Source organism: Anopheles moucheti, chromosome 2, assembly GCF_943734755.1.
Source record: "Anopheles moucheti chromosome 2, idAnoMoucSN_F20_07, whole genome shotgun sequence".
Classification (NCBI taxonomy): domain Eukaryota; kingdom Metazoa; phylum Arthropoda; class Insecta; order Diptera; family Culicidae; genus Anopheles; species Anopheles moucheti.
The window spans coordinates 69,768,799-69,795,443 of record NC_069140.1 but is presented as its reverse complement, the minus strand read 5'-3'; the positions used below and the strand labels follow the sequence as shown (position 1 = coordinate 69,795,443).

At 39.5% G+C, this 26,645-nt stretch overlaps 1 protein-coding gene across 1 annotated transcript in view; it reads right to left on the bottom strand.

Annotated features, from left to right (window-relative positions):
- The window catches only part of LOC128297709 (tetraspanin-2A), a 43,256-nt gene that overhangs the window by 1,345 nt on the left and 15,266 nt on the right, over nt 1–26,645 (bottom strand). The window contains exons 2-3 of the mRNA XM_053033395.1: nt 12,634–12,831; nt 661–837 (exon numbers count right to left, since the gene is read on the bottom strand). Coding sequence (XP_052889355.1) covers nt 661–837; nt 12,634–12,831 — 375 coding nt within the window. The remainder of the gene's footprint in view (nt 1–660; nt 838–12,633; nt 12,832–26,645) is intronic.

Here is a 26,645-nt window from a genome sequence, read left to right as displayed (position 1 = left end):
TAAAAAATCAATAATACACCACCATCCTATTTGTACTTTAATGTCTTATGTCAAATTTTGCATTAAAAAATGAATATTTTTAAGCTTGTTGCATAACTGCATCAAGTACTTATAATATTTTTATTTAAACAGATTACTAAAAGCTTTACCGAAGGATGCCATGTGGGATAGAATCGAACACTCAACAGAACAAGATAAAATGGACGTGACAGTGTCGTCAATGAGTGAATGTGTTCGCTAGCAAGGGAGTGGGTTGGGCGTTTTAGGTGAGTTAAGCAAATATCCATTAAAGACTCGCGTTTCAGTATTAATTACAACCGTTTCCCTGCAGATGAGAGTTTAGTCCGACATCAAACCATCCCAGTACGGAGAATACGGAACAATAGTGCCAGAAGATCGGCTGAAGCAAACGCGTACCAAACGGTACATTGCGAAGTAGTGGCGATGGTGTTTGATTTCAATAATGGATTAATGAACTGCACGGACGAGGTGGAGGACTTTGGCAAACAATTTCCCCACACAAGAGACAATAATCGATACATTACGAACAGCGTCATTCGGGAGCTGTTTCAGCTCCCTTAAGTTGCAGGTACTTGCAGGGTGAAATGGCTTTTATACAGTTTTTTTCCTCGGTTGAGCATAAATCTGTGGCATACTTACACTCTCTTGGATCAGCTTCAGGGCGGCTGACGAGTGAGGATGTTCGGAAGTGATGATGAAACGAAGCATCGTTTGACGAATCAGCGGTTGAATGCTTGAGTTCATCGTCGAGTAATCGAGCAGGATGGCAGAACCTATGACGGTAAGTATAAACAGGAAAACTTGCGTTCCGATGAACTGAAATTGTAATAAAGAAAAAGAATAATTAAAAAATATGATATTGATTTCCTTGAAAGTACAGAACATAAAAAGAACCTTATATTTTACCCGTAGTTTCTTAATGTTATGTGAAAGCTAATTAGTTCACTGTGCAATATTGCTGTGTTAAAGTAGTGGTTTACGTTTCTCTCACTCGAGTTTCAGTTATTGTTTTATAATATTATTTAGTCAAACAAATAGTTCTGTGGTTATTTACTGTTGACGTTTGTGTATATTGTTTGATTTTTTTTATTTCTAATATTTTGACGACGGTTTTAAAAGTAAAAATTTTAGGATTTATATTCCTTCTTTGTTATTCCTTGTAAGTTTTGTTATAGGATATGTAATCCAAAGATCCTTTCTATGTACAAACTCTGTGTATCTCTGTGTATCTCGTTATTTACTTACCGTTAAAACAAGAAAAGACTACAATGAACATGCCATATTTAATTAAACAAATAAAGGAAACCACTTTAAATAAGAATTTTTAATTGTATCCGACTTTTGTAGATAAGTTTTAGAGTGCGCGATCATTATTTACTGGTATTAATTAGCAAACGTATTACTATGGCTAAAAAATCCTAGTGATGGTTATCGTATTCTCAAATGTTTACAAACATTCTTGTGTGAAATACGCTAATTCAAATTTCCTGATTGCACGATCTTTCGAAGTTGAGTTCCTTGTGGCAAAGCGAATATATTGTCACGAAAATTTAATTACAGGCAGCTTATCAATTACGAGGTTGCGATCAAAAACGAAACCAGCGGAAGAAAAAATAAACTTCACCATCACTACCAGCAGCAGCAGCAGAATCACCGTTTTGCGACGAAAACCGAAGCACGAAAACTCAATCGTCGCTCCTAGCCGACCGGTTGACGTGAGAAGCAGTGCGATGAAAATTGCACAATTACGAACATGATTAAGCCATGTAACGGGGGCCGATTATACTGCCACCTGTCAAACATCCCCTGCCGGTGATCCGGATCGAACCGATTAAACTACAATCGAAACTGGACCGCCTTCCGTCCCAGGTGGGTAAGCGCGGAATGGTCCGTTTACCATCGATTACGATGGATTGTGTCTGGCAAGAGCTTTCGAAAGAGATTGAGCATAAATTACTATGAAAACATTATCAACGGTATCGCTGTTGGATATTTCGCAGTGGAATCGGTTGACGGACGCATTGACGGCACAATCCGGTGCGCTGGCTTTGTTGAGTACATGTGTCATAATTGAATCGTATAATGTTGACAAATTATTGATAACGAAAGAGTAATCATTCCTTGAGCAAATATAAATATGGATTTCTGGTCGCATTTTAAACGAAGTATTTATTCAGGCAGATACGGGCGAATTGAAAATAATATATTAAATTATAACTTATGTCTTTATCATGACGGCATTTGTCATACGGTCTGTAATGTTATTTATAATAAAATTTAAATAAAAAAATAGTAAAGTGAATTCTATTTTAATTTAAATGATGACCATTATACGTTATATATAATTACATAGCTGCTTTTTACGCTGGATGGTTTGCCGCGTAAGTATAATAAGGTTACAGGATGAATAAATTAACCTGGGACTCGTTGATGATTGGCTAACGATTTGCTGTAGCATAGGGCATTGTATGGGGCTTCTTTGCGAGCCAAATGAGCACCACCGGCCATAATTGAATGGCATAGAACTGATGGAAAGGAATTCAATAAAATTACACGACCTCCATGCAGGCGTACCCGTTCAAGCACCTGATTCAATGACCATCCATCGAACGCAGTTTGAATGAAAAATTCAATCAACTACGGTCATTCTACGTTTACTCCAAAGCACCACGGTTGTTGAAATCGGGAGTGGAAAATATCGCGAACTGAACACTGCCCATAGCAGCCATAGGGGATTGCAATTTAGCCACCTTTTCGAACGAATGAATGGGAGGGTTAGTAAATAGATTTAATACAGGCAGAAAGGATCGTTTTTACATCAAACTACTGGAGTGGGTTAAAGTATATCCTATTGAAAGCGATGATTTCGTTACCGAAATGGAACTGTTAGATGAAGTTTGAAAGGTGTGTGGAATGAATAAGAGTACCGCATTATGGTTTAGTACAGATATTTTATCATCCTTACGTAATTTGCTATGTTATTTAGAGGTAAAGTTTTGCAGCACCACATTCAATTGTTTTTGCTAGTATTATTCGCTACACCTTATTAGCTTTAAAGCATACATTCGCACTGTATTGTTATTTCAAGTAGGTTTTCAACCTTTTGATAGATTGCTCTAAGCTACATGGAATATGCTCCCCAAACAAACCTCAAACCAACCCATGGATCAGAAATTTGCGTTCTCCTTTTATTTCATGCTCACATTCGGAAAGTGATTTTCTTACGCTAAATTATTAACGACGCACCGTTCAGAATTGAGTCATTTGAATACGTAAGAGGGCATGTCGTCTGTAAAGTCTTTCGTCTATCTAGCGACAAAATATGCCTGTCCCGCCGTACGTTTCGATCGATTAATGGGCCCAAGTGATGGTTTGGCTTCGTCATCGTGCAACCGAATAGGTTTCAATATGTTCCCACCTAGGTCACCTTCATCCGTTCCTATCTCGTTCCGGTTGACAAGCGAGCAAATTATGGACCAGCTACCCGAGAGTGCGGGAAGTTCCACAAATGAAGTTCCAACCAACCGGCGGAAGGGAATATTATTCTTACAAATTATGTTACAACATCAAAGTGTACGCCTTGCGGAGGCTTGTTACGGTTTGAGCATGGCATTGTGGGTGTATTCCTTTCATGTGCTTCGTCGCATGGTTCGGTTCGAAATGGATGAAGGTGGGTTTCTTTTATTGCTAGTTCATCGTTACACAAGCCAACGGTTACGAAACGAAGACAAACTGAAACTGGTGGACCATTCACTGGAATATCCGGCAGTAGTGGCAGGATCATGCATATTGAAAAAAGCCTTCGGTATGTATCCACCAGAGGACACTTCAGTACTGGGAAGGTTATGGAACTCTTTAGTTATGAAGTTTGAGATCAGGACAGAGAGGTTTGAACCTACGTGCTAGACGTAAGCTAGTAGACGCATGGAGTGGTTGTGAAACGCAGGACTATCAAAAGGAATGAAAGAATATTTTCTTGAGCAATGAGTAAATATGCCTCCCAACCACCATGAACAGCCTTATGATCATTTTCCAATCTAGAAGTGATCTAGGTAGAAAATTCATACCGATGTCAATGGCCATTGGAGCCCTCGTTCCATTCTTGAGAAAGCTTTCTGGGCTGTGTGGCATAACGTCTTATCGGTGTCTTTCACTAGTTTAAATAATGGATAACATATAACAAGAGATGAAAGTACATTTACGTTCTCGGCGAGGGCAAGTAAATGGGAAAATATGGTGATTGAAAGAAGAGAGAGAACTTGATGTATAAGCCACATGTTGCATATGGCGTTCCGAAGATGGTTACAATATAATGCGCTTGATTGACTCAACATGATGAAGACGGTAGATAAGCTGCCAATCGGGTAGGAAAAATGACATTGAGTGTATCATAAAAACTGCATATCTAAAGCCTTTTTTATATAACACGGTTGTTCTTATTGTTTTTAGTTCTAAAATAAGATCGCTTAATGAAGGTTAGTGAGAATTATCTTGAAATCATCATTTTCTTTAGTTTTGGCGAGGACAACTGGGAGCAATTGTTTAAAAATAAAGATAACATTACAGGGTTTTGTTTCGAGAGCACAATACAAGCGACTGTGATAATAATCATAGTATATCAACGAAAATCGAATCAGGCATAATAAAAATGGAAGCACATAATATCACAATTATAGCGCAGCTAACCATAAAAATAGTGAAGTACAACACAAAGAGTATAAACACGCCCAAAGAAATCAAAGCAAAGATAATCTGCATTGACCCTTAGGACATAATATTTGTTTAGTTATCGTTGTTGAAAAAATATTATCCATTTAAATTCTTATCGCAAAAAACATATAATATAATTGTTGTTATTCCTTTCTTATGATTTTATCAATATTATACTTTAAAGTTTGAGAGGATCATTTGTATCAGCATGGAATAGGACATCGTATTACTTCCCATGAGAATTGTATTGTTCTTTTCTCTTGGTTCTATTACATTGGTGTTCCCATTTTGTTAAAAAATGTTTAGAATATTATTGCAAATTCTTCATTCTTTTTCATATGATGATATCGCTTAGGTCTCTTAACTTCATAAGTTCTTTTCAATTTATTTGTGGTTTAACTGTTTGCTAAAAAACAAACTTCAAGGAAATTGACGAATGATTAAGAAAGGTCTGACGAAAAGTAGACCTGCTGGTTGCTGCGTGGTCGTGGTCCATTTTTTAGTCCACAGTATGACACAGCGGTGAGAAAGAAAACCACCAGCCACCCATCATCAGCAAGAAACCTCAATAGCCGTAGGCAATGCGACGCTCCGATGCGGCATGTGATATGCTTTGTTGAGGTGGAAGCTGGTTGGGACCAGAAAACCCCACCACCGCAGGACCAAAAGACAAGTCCTCGAGTTGAGAAGAAAGTACATCGAACCAAAAATCACCATCAAATGATAAAAAACGCCTCCTGTTCGTCGTTTCCCTCGCTCGTTTTTCCTCCCATTGGTGTTTTTGTTTTTCTCATGGCTGTTTTTTTTCTGTTCTTCTATAAACGTTCCATGCAGCTAACTCACCAACGGCCCAGACGGGAAGCGTTCTTGCATTCAAGTTTTTTTTCCTGTGTTTAAATTTTTGCTGTCCACTGTTTCCCGTACCGTTTGCGGCAAAGGCTGCAGACAGGAAAGTGATCATTTCAACCCAAAGGCGTGAGTGAAGCGGTCAAGGAAGCATACGGCACAGTCAAGAAGTGTGCTGATTTGCTGCTACTTGATTTTTGCTGCCTTCTCCCGTACGCTCTGTCCATTCGCGCGTACATGAACCGGATGTTATGAAAACCAATTTCCGTGATGTGATTGGAAATTTTTGTCATTTTTCATCATCTCCAGCCCACCGACAACAGGTTCCTCTGCGTTTCCGCTTTAGCAGTCATGCTCGTCCGGTCCAACGAATGGCTACCGGGTGAGCAAAGGATGAGTTTGTGTTTCTTTTCTCTTGTCTGTAGCCCTTTAACGTCTGCCTATTTAGTTCAGAGGGATTTTTTTTCTTGCTCCTCTCTCTCTCGTATAGCTCATAGAAAACATGTTGGGTTCTGTGGATTTTTTTCTTGTAGCCGATCTGTGAAAATTGATTGAGCGAGGAGACGAAGGTGGCATACCTTGCAAAGAATAGATCTGGACGATGGTAAAATGTTCGCTCGGGGGTACAATACCCGAGAATACCAATAGTCTGGCATGAATATGTTCACCTTCCATCGTGCCGAGGCCAGTGGTACATTGAACAAAACGACCCTCTCTTCTTTCAAGTTCCACCACGCCACACCACCACAATTCGATCGTGCTATTTGCACGGGTAGACAGCGCTCGACTGACAACTGCTCATTATTCATAAATCCATTTGGAAAACTTAATTAATTAATCATCGGCATGTGCAGTGCCGGATGCATTTCAGTATCAATCGCCCGTATTGTTAAAGCAGCCGAAAAGGGCAGCCGGTTCATGTGTTTCCATGTCCGGAAATCGTTGCGACCAGACAGAGCGTTGAAGATTGAATAGGTAACAGTACCCATGTACCCTCGTTGCATTCGCTGTCGGTTCTGTAGCAAGGAACATTGTGGACAATTTTGCATACGATCAATAATATTGTCAATGATAATGGATTTTTGTAGCTTTTAAATGTGTTTTCCGAAGTGATAATTTTTAAAACTGATTTCAGCCAAGATCTAACTGGAAATATTTTACTAATTATTTGTAATTAATAACCAAAATTATTTACTATATATTACCATTGTAGAAATTATACAATTTACAATATTCCCAGATAACATATTTTTAGTTTTACATTAGTTTGCGTGTCAGTTTAACTATTGACGGATTTTTGCACTTGCAGTACATTTACTGTTTGCAGTGAAAATCGGTGATCATAAAACCTCTGAACATCTTAACGAACCGTCATTTTGCCATAATATACCTTCATTTCGGTAAAGTGAGTTTAACTTTGGCGTTGTGAACCTTTTTAAAAATACCTCAATACCTCAAAAATACCGCACGTCTTGTTTTATTTTTACATAATTATATGCTCTTGGAATAACGACCAGCTAGGACACGCCAACTATTTCTGGCATACTATATTTCTTTTATCACGCAGCCAGATGGTCAGTCTTTGCTACGGGGCCTGTCGTGTGAAGACCTTCGCCACTACAAATACACCCTGTGGCGCAATTTTTATATAAAATACATCATTCCACTAACTGAAGTTAGTTGGAAGTTTGGGTCATCATTGTTGAATTATTCATAATTGAACCTTTTTAAATGTTGTAATTTAATGTTGTAGTTATTTTGCTTTACGTTGTTATTTTCTTGTAATGCATATTCGCCTTCTGAAATAACAACATCATTCAATGATATCATTTCCACCATCCACCATAGAGCTTTAGAACTAGTTTATAGCAAGGCCATACGATCAAACGACAGAAACATTTATGTATAAAATGATTCCTTATCACCATATTCTTTATGTTTCTTTGAAGTGAAGCAAAAAAAAAACATACGCCCTAGAGATGCAAGGCTGTTTGACATATACGTAGACTGAATATTTAAAAAAACGTTTATTTATATTCGAACGAGAAGAGAGAGTACAAGAACTTTTTTCTTCTAAGTTTCTCAAAATATTTTTGCATCTGGCTAGCAAACTATTCAAACAACCATCCATTTGATCTTGAAAGCAATTGAAAATTCATACATCGAATTGGATCGAAGCACTTGAACTGCACTGCTATCGAAAAGAATCACTGAAGCGATTTACAATTGTCGATTGTCGTTCTCTGCCGTGCCCAAAGAATAGAATAAACGAGTTTTGGTTTATTTAGCATTTTTTGTTTATAAAAATAGGAGAAATCCAAGGGTTAACTTTAAAAGATATAGCACAATTGCATAACGATATAAATATTCAATATCACAAGACACCATTACCGTACCAAAAAAGCATACACTTATAATCCGCAAACATAATATTTTCGAATACAATGGTAGAACTTTGACAGTGCATTATTTACATTGAAGTTGACAAACTTAAAAAAAATACAACTTAAAATAAAATAACATTTTTCAAATCTTTCCGAACGAATGAGTTTTGTTATCAAGAAAATTCAATTTCTTACGTTTGAGCGAAAGAAATCTTTAACTTGCCGGGCAAACTTTACCACGAAACCAAGTGAACAAGGAAAAGTCATCTCAACTTTGACGTTGCGGTGCCCGGGAAATATTCCCCAATGGCAAATAATCAAATAGCAAGGCAAACAAACAAATAAACCGACCGGCAAACAGGCTGCACGACGGTTGACCGATGGTCGGCCGGTGTAAATTGTGAAAACCACAAGCAACCCACCAACGTTGGGACGAAGTGGACAATCGTCTAGCTAGTGGGGGAGAAACGGTTGGAGTTTATGATATAATCAGCATGTTTATCCCTTGAACAGGCACACCGATGCTGGCCTTTCCGCTCCCATCCGGGCTTACCCCGGGGAAGGAAGTTTGACTTTCTTTGGGCGAAACTTCCCGCTGTGGTCAAGCAACGTTGAGGATGTTGACAAAGGTGAAGGGATGTCGTGTTTATTTTCTTAAAACCGATGCCGTCCGTCCGGCAGACGATACTTCCCATTGTAGTGTTGCGTCCGAAATCTATTGCGTACGGGCAATGTTTGCGAGTGTTTGCACAGATGGCACCTAAGAATGACAGCATTGGGTTAGGTCGCCACATACAGAACCGGAAGATTATTCAAGAGTTGCTTTGCTCATTAAGCGAGTGGTTGAAGTTAAAGCGCATGATTTTAAAGGGAAATTATTAAAGTGGATGTTAAGACAAGTCAAGTGATTACGATCTAAACGATATTTTATTCATGTAGAACGCAAGGTCATAGTTAAATCTAACAGTAAAGTACTATTATTTTGCTTACTGATATCACCATTGGGCTTAGATTTGCTATCAATAACCAATATGGTTTTTAAAATTTACCATAAACCATTTTATGTAACTTCTGAATGTAAATTTGAGTAAATATACGTACAGATTTTTTTTTCAATGCGTCCCACAAGACAAAAAATATGTTATAAAAGGTGATGTCAAAAGAAATAGTTTTTTAATTTGATGAAAAATAATTTTAGTATATACATTCTATAATTTCCACAGCCACAAATGTTTCATGCGTAAGATTTACAAGCTATACATTGGAATGTTGAAATGAGAAAGTTTAAATTGCTTTGCTCGCATATGTGAATTGGAGTGCAACTATGCCAAATGGATATGTAAAATGTGCACTGCATGTACTTCATTACATGCAAGAGGCATGTTAATGAAAAAAAGAACAGGCATCGAGTCCAATCTCTGGAAGGGATATTAATAAACACTGTTCCTACCGCTTGTCTGATTTTAATGTATGACTTTTCCTCTTTCCTTTTCTTAGAAAAAAATACGCAAGGATAGAATGTATCGGAGGTCATCATTGCAAGGAAATGCAAAACAGACTGACATGGTAGTTCTGTCTTTACCATTGCCGGTTGCTAGATGCACCTTTACATCTGAATTACAGCAGGCTTGGGTTCACTTTCCTAAACAGCTTCACCCCACAAAAGCGCATCCACCAACATATGCTAACTGGGAAAAAGGGCATACACCCCCAAATGATGCTTGTTGTATAACATCTCTCACTTCAATCGTTTCAATGTTGTTGGAAATCAGAGCAAAACTTTTCTTGTGGGAAACCATTTTGCATGCCAAAAATTCAAACCTCAACCATAGACCATAGACGTGGGAGGTAGTCAGGGTAGGTAAATTGGCAGCAAAAGCTTCGAGAGACATATCCCATGTCGTTGGGAATGTTTCTTCTACAACAAAAGGAGTTTACAAAACAGGAAAAAACCCTAGCAACAACAAAAAAGCTGTTGTTCTATTCAGTGAACGGGGGGAAGAGATTTCATCGAAACGACAAACACAAAATCCCTGTTCAAAATGAAACGATTTCGGGAAACGAACACTGACAGTGTACGCTGGCTCTGTGTTTTGCAAAGGATTGTGTCTATGGTTTCGGGTGCAATTGAAAACAAAAGCATACCAAAAGACATAAGCATGGGCAAATAAGTTCTTCCAGGGCGAGGCTTACTGTAGCGATCTGGGAGAAGAATTGGATTTTTTGGGTTCTTTCCATATCGAACTTTGGAACATGCAACTTTGATTAAATACCAATGTACCTTTGGAGCATTACACACATGTAGCATGTTGCATCGAAAGCTAACGTTTCCCAGCAACATATTTTATCCTTTCGATTGAGGTACAGATGAATACTAATTTGAAATATAAAAGACGTTCGGATTTCGATTGGTTCAATTTGTGTGTGAGCATCAGTTGATAAGATGGAAATTAGTTCAGGCTGCCTAAAAATACTTCAAAGTGCAATGGGAAAAATGTTAACAGGTATCTGCTTCTCAAATATTGTGGAGAATCCGTTTAAAATGTCGATGGAGGTAAATGAAGCCCAAAGGCCAGTTCATCGAAGTAAGTGGGCATCGGAGTCAATTAATTAATGGTAATTGATAAAGAGGCATGCCGTGCTGGGAAATCACACATTGACCAACTAGACGTGGTTAAATAAATACATTCACTGTATTTCTGGGAAGGTTGAGGTTAGGTGAATTTAATTGTAATTAATAGATCGTAACAACAGAGTGAGTTAACTGGGTGCAATAGTTTATTTTGCGTGTTTCAGCTGAAATAGTTACGCCATTCGTGTCCAGATGCATAATCGAATTAGAGAAAAAACAATAGGAATTAGCAGCCAACAGGGAACGTTTCAAATAAACCTAAACCTAGACAGAAATCTTGACACCTTTCAATTTAATATCCCAATCAATGTAGTGATTCATGCACATGCCATTCTTTAAATACCAAAGTAAACTTAGAATTGGATCACACACAAAGTAATGATGAAGTCAGTTTTTCCAGCAGAAAGATAATGGGATCCGTCGGTTCAAAAGACATCCATGCTTTTTTAAAGGACAACAATAGAGTCAAGAAGTCCTTAGCAAACGACAACGGCGTCACAGTTTGTTTGAACTTGCGCCAACGATAACGATGGGATATAACAAACGCTTTCGATAGCGAAAAAAAATTTCTTACATAAAACAATAGATGGAAATGACATCTGCACGCACGTACAAACACACCCATTGCCGTTGTCAGAAAGGTTCATTATAGTTTTGCACTTCCGGTTTTCCGTATTGGATGGCCACGGCCCGACAGAGCAAGTGCGCACTACTGAAAGCAATTAAAGTTATACGTTTGGCCGCGCTCGATTCCGCTGCAGTTGAGATTGTAATCTTTGCTGAATGGAGTGCCCGTTTCCCTGCGTTCTGCCGTATAAACAAAAAAAAAAATGCTGGAATGGTTTTAATAATATAGAAAGCAGAGCAACAAAAAAATGGGAACACTTAAGTCCCACAAGCACGAACAGGGGAACCAGCCAGCTGTGAGAGGGTCCCATTGTCATAACAAAACACGGAGTGCCAAGAAATCCGGTATCGCAACACTACAGGGGACGCATCGCCATCGGTTAGTTCGGTTGGATGATTATTGAAATTGGTTTTCCCGTGAATGGTCCGGCAGGAAGGCTGCCCGAAAACTGTCAGCTGCAAGGGCGTCTTGTTCGAAAAAAAAGTAGGGGAACCGGGAAGGTTTCATTGTTCCAGCGGAAAAGTCAAGACGTTTCCAGTATTCATGAGCGGATAAGTTGACGCCGGGGTTGGTGCTACATTATTCATGCTTTAATTGACAGTGAAGTGTCATGTTGTGTAAGTTATAATTTCCCTGCCCTAGGATTTGGAGAGAAAGGGAAGCGGTCTTGAGAAATCTTCATCGGTTCAAGGAATGAGACTTTCGATCGTATTCTTTTCCCGTTTCGTTGCAACTGACACACCGATTCGAGTTCCAGCACATGTCGTGGTCGCTTCCTCGACCGACCTGCCGGATTAGTTGCTCGTCGGGGACACAAAGCCACGGATCAAAGTTTCCCGGAAGCGACGGCAGCTCCACTTCTAACCACAAACAGTCGGGATGGTGTACGGAAGGAATGATCTAACCGACATGAAAAGATAGCATCTGGGAAACGGGACAACCCACTGTCGGGTGTGGTTGGTTTGTGTGACAGTTCCACACCGATGGCGTGCAGTCCATCGCGGTATCCATTATTCACGGGCATCGAAGACAAGCGTGGGATGATTGAGCGGATTGGAACTGGGCCAGTTTTATTAGAGCTGTCAGTGGCAGGACAAAGTCCTGTCGCCAATCCGCAGTATGTCTGCTAATGTTTTTGCCCTATCATTTGAGTGCCTTTGTCGTGAAGACGTCATGGCGAGTTCAGCGTGTCGGCTGGTAGAGCTTGTTTGTGAAATCGCTGCCGGGTGGGGGAAAAGTTATTATATTGTTATGATAACGATCGAGGTGTTTGTAGAACACATTTCATGGATGATTAATTAATTCAATTGTTCCATTTTCATTGTAACAGGAGTTTTCACTCAATATGCTTTTTAGCTAGAAGCAATAGATATCATTCGAAAACTGTAATAATGTAAAGGTACAATACTCACCAGATACAACGCAGATGAATGCTCCATCAGCGCTGAACAGCAGCCAAGGAAGGAGAATATCATAACCAATGCTCCAGCTGCGATCAGAATGTACACTCCAATGTAATACTCGTATACCTCCAATATGGCGATCCACTCATCGAAACCGGGCTCTGCCCGAATAAAGATGGTAAACGCAAAGAGTCCAGCACCAACAATCTGCAATACAAACCGTTTCGAAGAAAAATGCATACGATTAGAACATATTCACACTAAACCTACAACTCAGGAACACTATTTAGATGAAGATAAGCTGAAACTGACCACTGCGGCACACTGACAAAATACCATCGAACCCGAACAACTTGCAAACGAATGGTTGTGTGTAATGAAAAACAGGAAATAATTTGCATTTCACTGTGCTTACTCTCGACGTTTGCTTCCTGTAACTCGTTCCAATTCTTTCGCTTGTGCTTTTTTTCCTTTCTGCTGCGTTCCATCCACGGTGGATATATGTTACAACTGTGAATTGCGACTACTATTCCCATCTTGGATGGGTCAACCCCTTATCCAAAAGGAAGACGAACCAAACGAAAGAAAATGTAATCTCTACCAGCGTTCATTTCGTGGTTTCTAGTTCGATCGACCGTAAAGTACCAGGCGTCTCCATGATCGACCGTTTCCATGGGGTACCGGGCGTCTCCATGATCGAATTCCACCCATAACGTACCTGGCGTCTCCATCGGTTACCAGCAACCACAGGCAGGCAAGCGTTAAACAACAATACAATTTATCTCTGTTCCACTGTCAAACCGGCTCGGATGCGGACGTTTGCTGAAATAAGCTTACGTCGTGAAGCAGGGCTTGTGCAGTTGTTTTTCTCCTTTTCCTTTTTTTTCCCCCTTTCGTGCATATTTTGCTGCGGATGCGATTGGAAATGCACCTCAGCGCGTGCGACAGGGAGAAAACATTATGTAAATCAGCATGAAGTGAGCACTTTCGAGCTCCTTCTTAAACAAATGATAGTTTCCATTAGCTGCGAGAATATGGAAAGCGAAGGTTGGCAATTGGTGTCCAGTTCTGGGTGGTTCTGCCAATAAGTCGTGTGGGAATAGTGTTTTGCACGTTGTGCATCTCTTATCCGTTTGGTGGGTTTTCCATTTGCCAACCAAACTCCCCTGGAGTGTTGGTTGTCTGGTGTTATGCATGGACGATTGTTCTTTTACCATTCGATTCCTTACGGGGTGCGATTTACATTTTCCTGTTTTGAACCGACACCAACGGCAAGGGTGATTTTTTTCCTTACGTGCTCTGGTTGAACGATCATGGCTATGGACTGGTGAGAAAGATACCACTATTTGTTGGTGACAATGGTATAATGTGTATTCAGTATGCATTTCACTGCAGTTGTATATTTTACGATTAGTTTTATATTTGATTTTATTTGGTTTGTTATTTTTATTTTAATCTTCTGTTTTATCTTAAGAGAAAACTCTTCGAAACAATTTTTCATTCTCCAATACCTTGCTTCAATATTTAATAGAATAACACAGTCTAAACACGTCTTAAAAAGCATAACAATTCATTTACGCTGTTTTAATTTGAAGTGTCCGAAATTTTGCATATTAGAACCGAAATATTGTAATTTAATGCATGATTTGCAAAAAGTTAATATATAAATAAAAAATCCATTTTCCTTGTTTCTCAAACAACGTTCGAACAATCCAAACAGCCGTGATGATTTTAACTTTGCATATTTTAAATTAATTTAAACATTCAATGTGCCGATTCGCTTGTTCGAATACCATTTTCAACGAAACCGTGTTTAATCAGAAAATCCTTTATCTAAACACAGTACACTCACAAGCCGTTGATGAAATTCAAATGTGAACGTTTTGCAAAGTACAATTTCAGTCGTTTGGCGTATGCTAAACTAAACGGCTATATGCTGATGTTTAGCTCAACTATATGCCATGCTGGCTATATGCTGATGTTTAGCGTTTAGATGTTTAGTTTTGCTCTCGGTTACTATGTATTCATATCCGCCGGGGGTTTCTTATCAGCTTGGTGGCAATCAAAGGTGTGTTTCTATGGCGTCTCCCTTTTGGGTCGTGTTATACCTCCGTTTAGGTATGGGTTAGTTGGGACCACTAAACGAAACAAAAAAATTCTCACATTCGTCGAACCGGATCGAATTTTATTTCATGTGCAGTGAAATGGAAAGTTTCATGGAATTTTTAATCAACCCTGGAATTACCACTCCGGCAGCAGCACCTAATGGATAGCATACATAAGAGTAGAAAAAGATGACGAAACGCTACGAATTTATCTCGCGGTTTTGCTTTTAACGATGTCAACATTCCCTTGATTAACTATTTTTATGATGCCTCTAACCACCGGGAAGAGATTTGGCTACTAGCAAACCAAACGTGTCATATTCGCGACATTGGACAAACCATGTTCCTGTTCCAATTCTATCTCTAGGTAATTCTCTGGAGCTTCAACTGGCATTGAACCTGCAGAGCTCATTTATATTCATCACACACACACAAACATACTGTCCGGATCGAGCTTCAGTGTTTCACCATCCCACGTAATGGTATGGTGCGATTCTTTCACAGCACATTACCCTGCCGAGGTGTGTGTTTTCATATAAGGACCATCACTAGAGCTTTATCTCGATTTACACGTGTTTTTGTTCCAGTATCATGGATGGATTGACCTGTAATGCTCAGTTTCATGTTACACTTTCACCGCTTCCTTTTAGCTATTTCTCGGCAAAATCTCTATCGACGAGTGCAGCGATCCTTCGGGAGCTCAATTATTCGTAAATTTATCTACGACCATTGGCGTTTGTTCGAAACATAGTTTCCTTTCTGATGGAGATGAATCCCCTCACCCCGGATGCCCTCTCGGGGATGGATGATTCTCGAGAGGCGCAGCACCGGAGTGGCCCAAAACACCGGAATCCGGTGCGTGTCCGATCAACACTTCGGGACACCCTACGATGTTGCCTTGGTCATTTTGTGCTTTTCAACAAGCAAATAGAAAGCAATGTGGGATAATATAAATTTCACATCACACCGAAAAAGAGGACGGCACGGATCAGGCACAATTCCCCGTGGGCTATGGGGTATCCAACCCCATCCCGTTTCCGTCCTCGGCGAAGGACGTGACTTCTTCTTTAACCCCCCGGGGGGTGAGGATATGGTGAAAAGTTATTTTATTTAATAGAACCGACCCCGATAGGAGCGGGGAAAAAAATATCCCTTCCAAGGGCACTGCTGGTTGCTTAATAAATTCCAGTCACATCACCACTGCCAAAACGATTCACATACTCGTATTTCGGTGGCGTGTATTATAGTTTCCCTATTACAAACGGAAAGAGCAGCTAGGCTGCTGTTCCATTAGGCACCATACAGATTGGGCTGGGGACGACTGACAAATGAAAGGCATCTTTCGCTTTCCTCCTTTAAAGGCCTTGCAGAATGAAGCTCATCTACATCCCACTTCATCTTCCGTGTCGCGTGTCGAAAGCATCGCCCAGCGGACAGTTGATGAATCGGACGCAATATTAAGCCCCGAAGGTCGGGGCTCAATGGGGAAGAGCATTTCCATTGGGAAGAAAATGTGTGTAAATAGAAACGAAAAGCCTTTCCACTCATCACTCGCACTGGGTTGGCTTACGATTGGAGCGGTCCTCATCACGATCCCGAACCTAGACAGGATTTTCGATGACTTTGGGAAGTTGATGAAAAACCGAGCAATATTGCGCTACACATCCTTTATTCTTTACAGTTTCGGGCACTATTGATTGAAACATTAGAATGGTATCTTCCTAGAAATAAAGGCTTATTCGCATTACAATCAATGCCAGCAAAATGGGGGGAATGTAATCACCATTAGGAGAATATTTCCACTTCCAAAAACCAAAAATGGAAATGAACTTTGCTCCGTTCCCGGGCGCAAGTAAAACCGATGAATGGCATAAGATATCCAAAGCTTAAAGCAATCCCTACATGTGCGTTTCCTCCCGTTATCCCGCTAAGATTACAATTCTCGTTGCGAATTGACTGTGTGGTTAATAGGAGGGGAAGAAAAGGGAACCCGTGAAGGAAAAGGACATCAGGCTGAGTGCTGATGTATAATGCCAGTTGATGGAAGGGATACCCGACGTCCCGGAGAAGGGTTTTGGATGGATGGAGTCGAAAGGCACCGAAAGGTAGTTCAAACTCTACCAACACTATCTCACCTCGTGTTACCGGATGACCCCTGTTCCGGTCCGAATCGGAAACGTACAAACCGGGTGTGGGTCACAATTGGGGTTGTCCTTCTATTATTCATGCGATTGTCTCTAAAATCACGAAATGAGATTTATTTCAAACCATGCCATGTTACCGTACGGGACCGGTCCAACGGTGAACAGTAATAGAGAAATTGCGGCCCACACTTCGAAACCCCCTGCTCCATCGCTTCAGCTGTAAATGCAAACCAACAAATCGTACCGTCCGGTTAGCTTCATGTTCGCAATCTGTCAAACGAACGAACAGACCGTCAGAGGAACGGGGACTGTTAAGTTTTAGGGAGGTTCCATCGGTGCCATCACCGGGCCGTTTTTGGACTGGTGAATTATTAACATTGGCTTCCCTCGTACCAGCGAACCGCTTCCCATTGAACGTATTTGAGTGGATTTACTGAGCCGTAGAATTCATTTGCTGTCCCTACATGCTGCCTCGATCCCATCTTTTTATCAGAGAGAGAATGGGATTGTGAAATGATTATGATTGGGCAGATCTGGCAGATATGAAGATTGTGTCGAATTTATGCAATCATTAGCATATTTTAAAAGATGGATGGATCGAGTAACTACGGTTAGTGGTGGACAAAATATGCTTAGTTATGGTTTTGGGTTATGGGGCTTACGTTGGAATTGAAATGATTTTGAAAGTTTGAATGAACCATTTGCACTGCTTGCTCAATGTTCAAATTTCTATGTGCGTCATCTCTGCATTTTTAGAAGATTTATTGTTTGTAAGTCCAGTTTGTATGATGTTTGTTTGTATGTCATTTAATTAAAACCTTAAATGCAACAGTTGCATGACATTCTAATCTATGGAGTACAATAACGAAATTCCGTAAAGAAAAGAGTGGAGGATATTTTGTTCTAATGCAGTATGAATAACCTTACATAACATATTACTTCACAGTATACTTTACATCCTTATAAACTATTTTGTGTAACTAAGTATTTTATTTGAAATGAAATAGTAGTTGCATAGCTCTATTACGTTCTGCAGATGTATAATAGAGCAGGTGTGATTAGGCGATATAATTGATTGATGGCGAACCTTAGGCACGCCATGACAAAAAGCTAAAACAAATATGAAACAATAATTTTACATTCTAGAGATATGATTGTTTAGTTTTATGCGATACATTTTTTTTAATTTTTGCAACTTTTACTGTTTTTATAACTCATATTATTTTTGTGCGGCTCATTGTTATATTTCGTAGAGGTAACGGATCTACACGAGAGCACCGAAGCAAAATCCCGTCTGGACAAAAAGAAACTGTACGCAGGGCTAGACCTCTTGAGGTTGTAGTGTCACTAAACAATCCTTTTTGTGTTTATATCAGTGCGCTTTGTGATGGTTCACGTTTTTTTCCAATCACTATTTTCATCCATTTGTTGGTGGGGAACACGTACATTTTGCTTCGAATTTTGGACTTTTCATTTTTAATAAAATGTTGTTACGATGAATTATTGCATGATTATATATAAAATTCCTACAGTGTTGAAAGATTATACATGAACGAACCGTACCGTTTGCACGCGCTTTCCATTTTTTTAATCAACAAACAACATTTAACAAATTTCCCCTTTTTTTAAACAACTATTTGTACTATGCGTTTGTTATTAAAGGTTTGTTATTAAAGTTATTAGGTTTTGTTATTAAAGAATCGTTTTGCCAGAATACACATAATAAATGTTGAAATAATAACTGTTTTTTTTCTCTTCTTTACCGACATAACAACCTCAACAGTTCTAGGACTGTCATTTGTGACTCTCTTAGAGTTTATTTACCCGCAGCGAGATAGTCACTCCTGCGTACGAAGGATTTCTTCAACGTGAGATTTGATACCAGTCCCGCTACCAAATACAATACCGTGCCTCCCCGAAAAATTTTAGCTACTTCTCATAGAGTATTGTAACATGGAAAATTACATGCATTACTTCTTTAAAATTCTTGAGCACCACTCATTTCCCGCATCATATAAAACCATATTTTTTATGGTAGAATTTTATATTTATCTCATTTCTTAAAGTTTTCGATTTACTATTTACTATTCAGCAGTTTAAATTTAAAATAAAGTACCACCACCATGTTAGGCAAACATCGTTCAATCATCGTCATCCCCGATCAATGCAAACTTCACAATTTTCACATTCAAATTACAACCACTGCCGATTCAACTTTATGGTCCCAACTGATCACACTCCAGTTTGGTTGAGCTTTCCTAGTGCACCGCACTATCTGTGCAACATCCAATCGGCATGACAAATTAAATCATATCTCTAGCGGTAGCGGTTGTTTTTTTTTAGCCCAGTGCACTGTCTCCAATTTTGCATACGATCGTGCCAAACCGCCGCGTAACATCGGTCACTGAAGCAACCCAACCGTTTTAGTGTCACTTAGTGGTCAATAGTGATAACGCAGCAACTGCCCCTTTTTATGGCCGTTTTATACAACTGCCCAGTTTCGTGGCTTCGACGCCGGAACAATGAAATTCGATTAAAATTTTATTACTTTTCCAATCATTCACTGGAAGCGAATGGCGATTGGCAAGCAGGACGGGGTTAAGGGAGATTCGCATCTTTTTCTCACCATCGTCACAAATACGTCGCAGCAACCCATGTGGCGCATCCCGTCAGTGGGGTTGTTTCTTTTTTACATCTACCACCACACACAAAAAAAAACCGAATAACCTCCATCACAACCAACGTTGTCGAAACCCAAACACGATGGCAAATGGTTTGAATTTCTGACCTATCGGTAGGTGGCTGTTTTCTGCCGCTCGCTGCGTGTTTTACTGCGCTCGGTTTTCGATGTCATATTGTAGCTCATAAATAACTTTTTTTTGTGTGTTTGCCGGTTGTAGCGCGGGCGGTTGACAGTTTTGTTCTGGTTGGATGTAATTTTTTTCTTGTTTTTTTTTGGTTTTATTTTACTTTAGCAACCATCCCTGAATCCATTACTAAGTGCCGGGAATGCATCGGATGCAACGCACTGGTGTACAGTGGCCAACCAAAATGACCACCAAATATGGTAGCAAAAATCAAACACTTGAAGCGTGAACGTACGGTTCAACGATGCTAGAAAGTTACAAAAAACAAAAAAAAGCGAGGAAAAAACTCTTAACAAGTCAAAACTACCGAAATCCGATTGGTGGAAAATGAAATTGCTTGCTTGCCAACTGTGAGATTGGAAGAACGAAAGCATCATGAAAACACTATTGCAGGCCAACGATGAGAGTACGCTTATGTGTGCGTGTGTTTTCGGTAGAAAAAAAAAGTTTGCCTATCACTTACAATCCACTCGTTTTCAAGTATTGAAAATATTCTATCGCCGCATTAAACCTTTCTTCTGCCCGAGAAAAATGAACGTTCGTAGAAGGGGGCGCACTGTTGTAGCGCATCATGAAAAACGAGGAAAACCCTCCGGAATCGAATAACTCTCGAAAAATGATTGAGAAATGTTTGACTCGTAGCCCTTGATAGTCAGGTCCGGACCCGGAACGTCCGTCAGCGGAGAGATGAAAATTATTGATCCCGAATATATCCTCTGCTGCCGCACCGGAGCTTACCAGCTCGGCGCGTATATTGATAAATGCTTGATGGGGTTTACTTTTTGCAATAACGCCTATAAATCATTCATCGTACCGTGTGCAAAACCGGACATTGCGTCCTTTTTTTTAAGGGAGGTGCCGATCCCTTGAGAAGCGGTCCGATCTGAATCATGAAATAAAATTCACATCATACACGGGGGTTAGGTACGGTTCGGCTAAATAGAATACGCCTATGGGTTTTGCGCGTGTGTTCAGTATAATGGGACGAGTGAAGGAGAACTTCTCAGACGCATCCACCACTGGCGTGATCGTGTGTAAAGCGAACCAGCGTCATTTTTTTTTTTCGATGAAGTTTAAGGTGATTTATCGGTTTGCGGGTGTACTAAAATTATGGCAAATAGGAAGGAGTAGCCAAATCTTGCCAATTGGATCCGAAAGAAACTTTCCATTACGTTAATTGCATGCTACATTTTTGTCCATACTTTTACTAACTAACACATGCATTTTCTTAATCATAATTTCACGCAGCACGGTAAAACGTGACAAACCAATAGGATGTAAAATTTTATGAACCAGCATGAATAAACTCTTGACAAACAGTGATTTTTCATCCATATAAAACACAACAATCACAACTGAATCGGAGGGGGGATAGTTGCTTTCAATTGCAATAGTTGGGAGCCCTGCTCGATGTGCTCAACTTTACGCCACCCCGGAAAGGCGCATTGGTTAAGATTAATGTTGTGTATTCCATTCAGAAAATGGTACTTTTTATTGTCCCTGAGACAAACTAGCGAGCTCGTTTATATGGGTTGAAAATAAAGCTTGGAGTTTTTTTATAGTAGTTTATAGTATTACATTTTCTATTTAAAATATTGTAACTTCAGGAATCAAACAAGTGCTTTTAAAGCGTATCTAAATGATTTGCTGCGATAATTTTGGTCAGTTCGAAAAAAAGGTTTTAATAATGTGTGGCGCGATGCCTTCAAACACACAATGGTAATGGAGTCCTGTTCTCTTGAAGAGGAATGACATTTTCATTCCTCTTCGTAGTTCTTTGAAGGACAGAACATTCGACTATTCTCTTGAAAAATCCTATTTAATTGTAATCCGACATTCTGGCTGAGCAAAAAAAAAAGACTTTTTTAGCGCACGTCTCATTTGCCTGCATGTTCAAATAGTGTTCGCGTGTCCTTCGCGTGGAACTTTCAGCACAAGGTACTGCGTTCCAAAAAGCGTGGTCATTAAATTCGTGAGAATGTTCTGGCTGTACAAACTTATTTTTACCACATAGCTGAATAGTTAATCCTTGTTACAGATTAGATTTCGGTCTTGTCTGCTTGTTTGTACCGATCTTGTTGTGTAGGACCGGCGTCGCTACTAAACATTACATATATCACATTCACAGCGTTTGAAGCTTCTTATATCCATTATTAAATATGCAATTTTGTTTCAACAAAACTATTCTTCCTTCAACCTACCTGGAGTAGCTATGGCAATATATAAATGCGAAAAGAGTTGATGGGGTAAAACAAAAATATTGGCACGATCACGAATGCTTCTTACATCTAGCGGCTTGAAGAACTATTTGATATTCAGTTTGTTTGTCAAATCTGGGTGTAAGTGATCAATAAAATACAACAAAGCATTTAAAAACACACTTTTTCTTCTAGTGCGTTGATAAATTATAATACTTTTTGATTGTTCGGTCGATATATACAACCACTTGTGAGTAAAGTTTCATACAACAATATACAAAGCGGATTGCAATAACAATATACAAACGGGCCACTTTAAAATGGGCATTCAATTCAACATAAACCAATTGCTCGCAAACTTTCCGAGAATTCATCATCCCTAAACACATCTAATTTATAATTTAAAGCTCAACCCACAAACTAACACCCGCTCTCAACGCCTGGCAATGCAAAGGCACAAAATCAATTATTCTAAAAAGTGTCTATTCCGGTTGCCACATCCTGTGGCAAGCTTATTGAAGCCAATTGTATGACAACCAGCAGAACAGAACAAAAAAAAAGTTTACAATCATATATCAACCACAACACTAGCAATCATGAACTTTAGCCCAACTTTTTGCCCGTCATACGCTCGCACTCGCAAAAAAGGACGAACCGTAGCGACGTTGATGAAATATTCAGGAAGCAACCTGTAAAACTCAACAAGTTACGATTTGCCCCCGACATCCGGATGGGGGTTGGTTTTTTCCTCGCACCAGCGCCAACAGTCACACATCGAGCGAATGTTTTGCTAATTTCATTTACACCAGCAAGTCAGTGGTCGCCCGATGTTGGGGGCTCGTCCACCCCAAAAGAATCGTAAAGTAAACGCTGGCAGATGATTAAAATGCTGGAAATATTATGCCTAACGATGACCGAGCAGAACCGGGTAGCATAATTTTGTCCCGTGCTTAGTTAGTGAGGGGTTTTTTTTTGCTGTGTACATGTCTGTGTGTTTGCCAATACGGAAGGGATCGCTCGTCCCTTCTGGGTGGCTCTAAATTAGTGAATATCATAGCCGCCCAATGGCAGGGTATAAACACATTTGCCTAACGGATGAAAGGGAGGGTTGTGTTTTTATGTGCTTTTTAGTTCGGCTTGTCACGATGATAATAAAAACATACCCATGAGCTCTACGGAAAGTGTCGCAGGAAGGCAAAATGAAGCCATTAAATATGGCACTTGATTGTGTGGTTCACTCGTGTATTGCATCGAAATTTAAAAGAATGGAAAAAATGCCGTCAAGCGTGATGTTTAGTTTGTTTTTCTTTCGTTGTGTTTGCATTTCAAAGGTTTTGGGAATAATATCCCTTCAAATGGAACACACAACTAATGACAATTTTGAACTATTGTTAGACATAGATGTGCATGAGCTGTTTTACAATTTCACCAAATAGTAAATTCGGTACATCAATAATTTAACATCATAATTTAACATTACATAGGAACTGTTTAGATATGCTTATTTAAAGGCTTAGAGAGTCATCTATTAAGAGTCCAGATAAGTCAACCCAACAAAGATTTGCGTTGGTTAATTCGAAAAGAATACTTTCGTTCAATGAGGAATAATGTGCAATCGTCGCATGCAGATAGGAAAGATTAAGACCATGAGTCTCTTAATCGATATACCTTCTACAATCCTGTTCTAAGTCTAGGACAGTTGTAAAAGAGCCACTCAATGTATGTCACATAATCTCTACTGTTTACAGCTATAATCTCTTAGACATTCGAAAAGGTTATTATATAGAATACCATTTGCAAGGGAATAAAAAACAATGAAATGGCGTTCTTCATCCATTTAGAAACAGTTCTGTAGTGATTATTATTGAAACATTAGTGAAATTATGACTTATCGGATTATGTATTGCAAACGACAAAATCCCGACTCGTCAAAATTGTCACATATGGTTAATGTTGACTTTTTCATGCCTTTCCCTTCCAATCATTCCTTTTATTGCTCATTGTCAGCAAATTTTCCAATCGTTATTGCTGTTCCAGATCTCCTGAAGTGATTTATTTCGATAGGTTTTCTAGCTAGATAAATTGCTTTTGAATGAATATTCAATTCTCAGAAAAAAAACACTTAAAATGTTGCTTATGTTGCGAATCATCGAAGACAGCAATAAATCAACAATGGATCAAGCGAACGACATTGTATTTCGCACATCCTTGTCAAGGAAACCAGGAAATTTTCTGCGGGAAGCGATCTTAGGTTTGTTTTGGCTGACGATTGAAAATGTAAGTGTTTGTCGTGAGATACACGGTAGAAGGGAGAAAAGCAATAAAAATAGAGCAATATTTTATCGCTAAAACAGTTTCATATATGATTTATTCTCGTAAAAATTTATAAACCCCTGTCGAAATTATGTTTTTTGTTGTTTTGTTGAAAGAATTATGTTTCATTTGAATACAGCCATAGCTATTAGCTTTGATTAAAAAAAAATATACGTATTCTATTGTTTTATCCCTCATTAGTTGTCATTCAATTGCTCTTAATGTTGTAAAACTAAGTGTAAATTAAAATACGGACAGAAACAATGAGCGTTCGCTGGCCGTCACCGATGTCCGTTTCCGTCAAACACAAACGCGTCATGCATAATTGTCTTTGCATAATGTAAATCGTCTTCGTTTCCTGACAGATTCTTTGGTCTAGCACAACAACGAGGGAAAACTATCATTAAAACGATGGTCCAAATCCAACGTAACCGACTTGACGTAGTACTTAAATTTAACGAGACTCTATAATTGGTGTCCAGCGTTGGGGTTTGTGTTTTTTTAGCGACATTTATTTTTCCCCTCCGATGAGCAGACAATAATGACCGCGAAAGTGCTGCTTTGTTGAACCGTTTTCCTTTGGCTATTATATTCGGTCACCTTACAAAATCGGAACCGAAACGAAGTTTGGTTTGGCTGGGCGAAATGAAAGGATTTTTTTTTCGTGATTCTTTCGCAATTCCGTTTAGAGAATTTCTATCTGGTCTTGAATGTACTTGGAGCTTGTTTGAGTTGAGGTTTTCTTGTCTATCCCATTGTCAGTGTAGATGAGCACGAAGAAGTACACTCAGCAAATTAGCTGACCAATAATGGCACAAGAGTTGGTCGAGAGCTATGGGTAACATTGTAAAATGGAAGTCTCAAGCGAAACTCCATTTAAAATTGTCGCCGTAGTTTGGTTTGGATGGTAAACGGCTATCGCTGTCTGCTGTCCACTACCACCAAATGAGGTACACATAAAAGTTAACCGGCGGAACAACACACCGCAAACCGTTACCGTTTTAGTGCCTGGGTGAACTCAGACGTCCATTATGTTTTCCATTCTCAGAAGCGAAATGACTTGATTTTTCTTCTGCAATTGAATGAAAATCTCATCCTTATCATCCCCACCCAGCTTAACGCGCACTCTCCAAGTAACTGTTAAAGCAAAATTAAGTTCTCTGTTACAGCAACATAAAACAATTCCATTATATACCGGTACGTCCAGCGAACGGAAGAAAAGCTTCCACGAAAGCGGCGAACAGCTCGCGCTAGTCTACGTTTGTCTGCAACGACATTAATTACCGTTTTCCGGCGAGATTTCGCTGAATCTTACTGAAAGCGTTGCATCTATTCCCGGATCCGAATCATTGTTGCGTTCGGTGGGATGATGTATTTTTTAGCGTTGGATGCTTTCATTCCAATTAGTGTGCTGTTGAAAATATGTTTTAGATTCATGATACTTGAGAGGTTGTAAGAGGATCTACTCGAATGTTCAATGAACTCGGGGTACGACATCGGAGTAAAAATAGAACAGCGTGGGAAGCTAATCCATAAACAACGAATCCATCATTAAGTCGATAAAAATAGAATTGCGTTGTGAGAAGAATGCTGCAAAGCACCCGTATTAAGTTGATATAAATATATAACTATTTGGGCCCATATCGTTGCAGAAAAAGGCGTCTTTTTAATATCAACTTTTTTGAACAGCTTTTTTGAATGATATTACAAAAAAAATCACATTTCCTTTGGTTTCTTTCAATAAATAACAGCTTTTAATAAAAGTGTCTGATATTCTAAACATGTTACATGCTATTGTTGACATATTTAAATAAAAAACGGAAACCCTAGCTGGGAAATCAGTAAATTATTCGTAGAAACCATCCCACGCACATACGTTACCGGCACCAGATACAATCATTTCAACTCCAAACGTTCATTAGTTTGCTGGACAAGATATTGCCATGCCATGTTACGGAAATTGCGTACCGGATGATCCCATCGCGATAGCAACAAACCACCGAACGAAGGAAATGAACTAAGATTAATACATCCCACGCCACATTGCGGCTTCGTGGTCAACTTATATCTTTGACAACCGAGTCAATCTCCCGAGGCAACGGTAAGAACGAACCGGTGTCCAAAATTATTGCTTTCGCGTAGCGACACCATTTACAACCCGTACACACTTACACACGATGTACGGATAGCAACCTTCTCACATGGCACTTTGAATGGAGTGAATGGAGTTCTGGGGCTAGCGAAATTGTACGCAGAAACTACAGTCAGCGTGGTAGGCTCGTGTAACATATCGACGCCTATCGTGGTGTGTATCCGTTTATCCAGACTGACTGTAACCACGCGTTATTTCCATTCAATGTATCAATTTGAACTCCACTTGTCAGTGTCAAGACG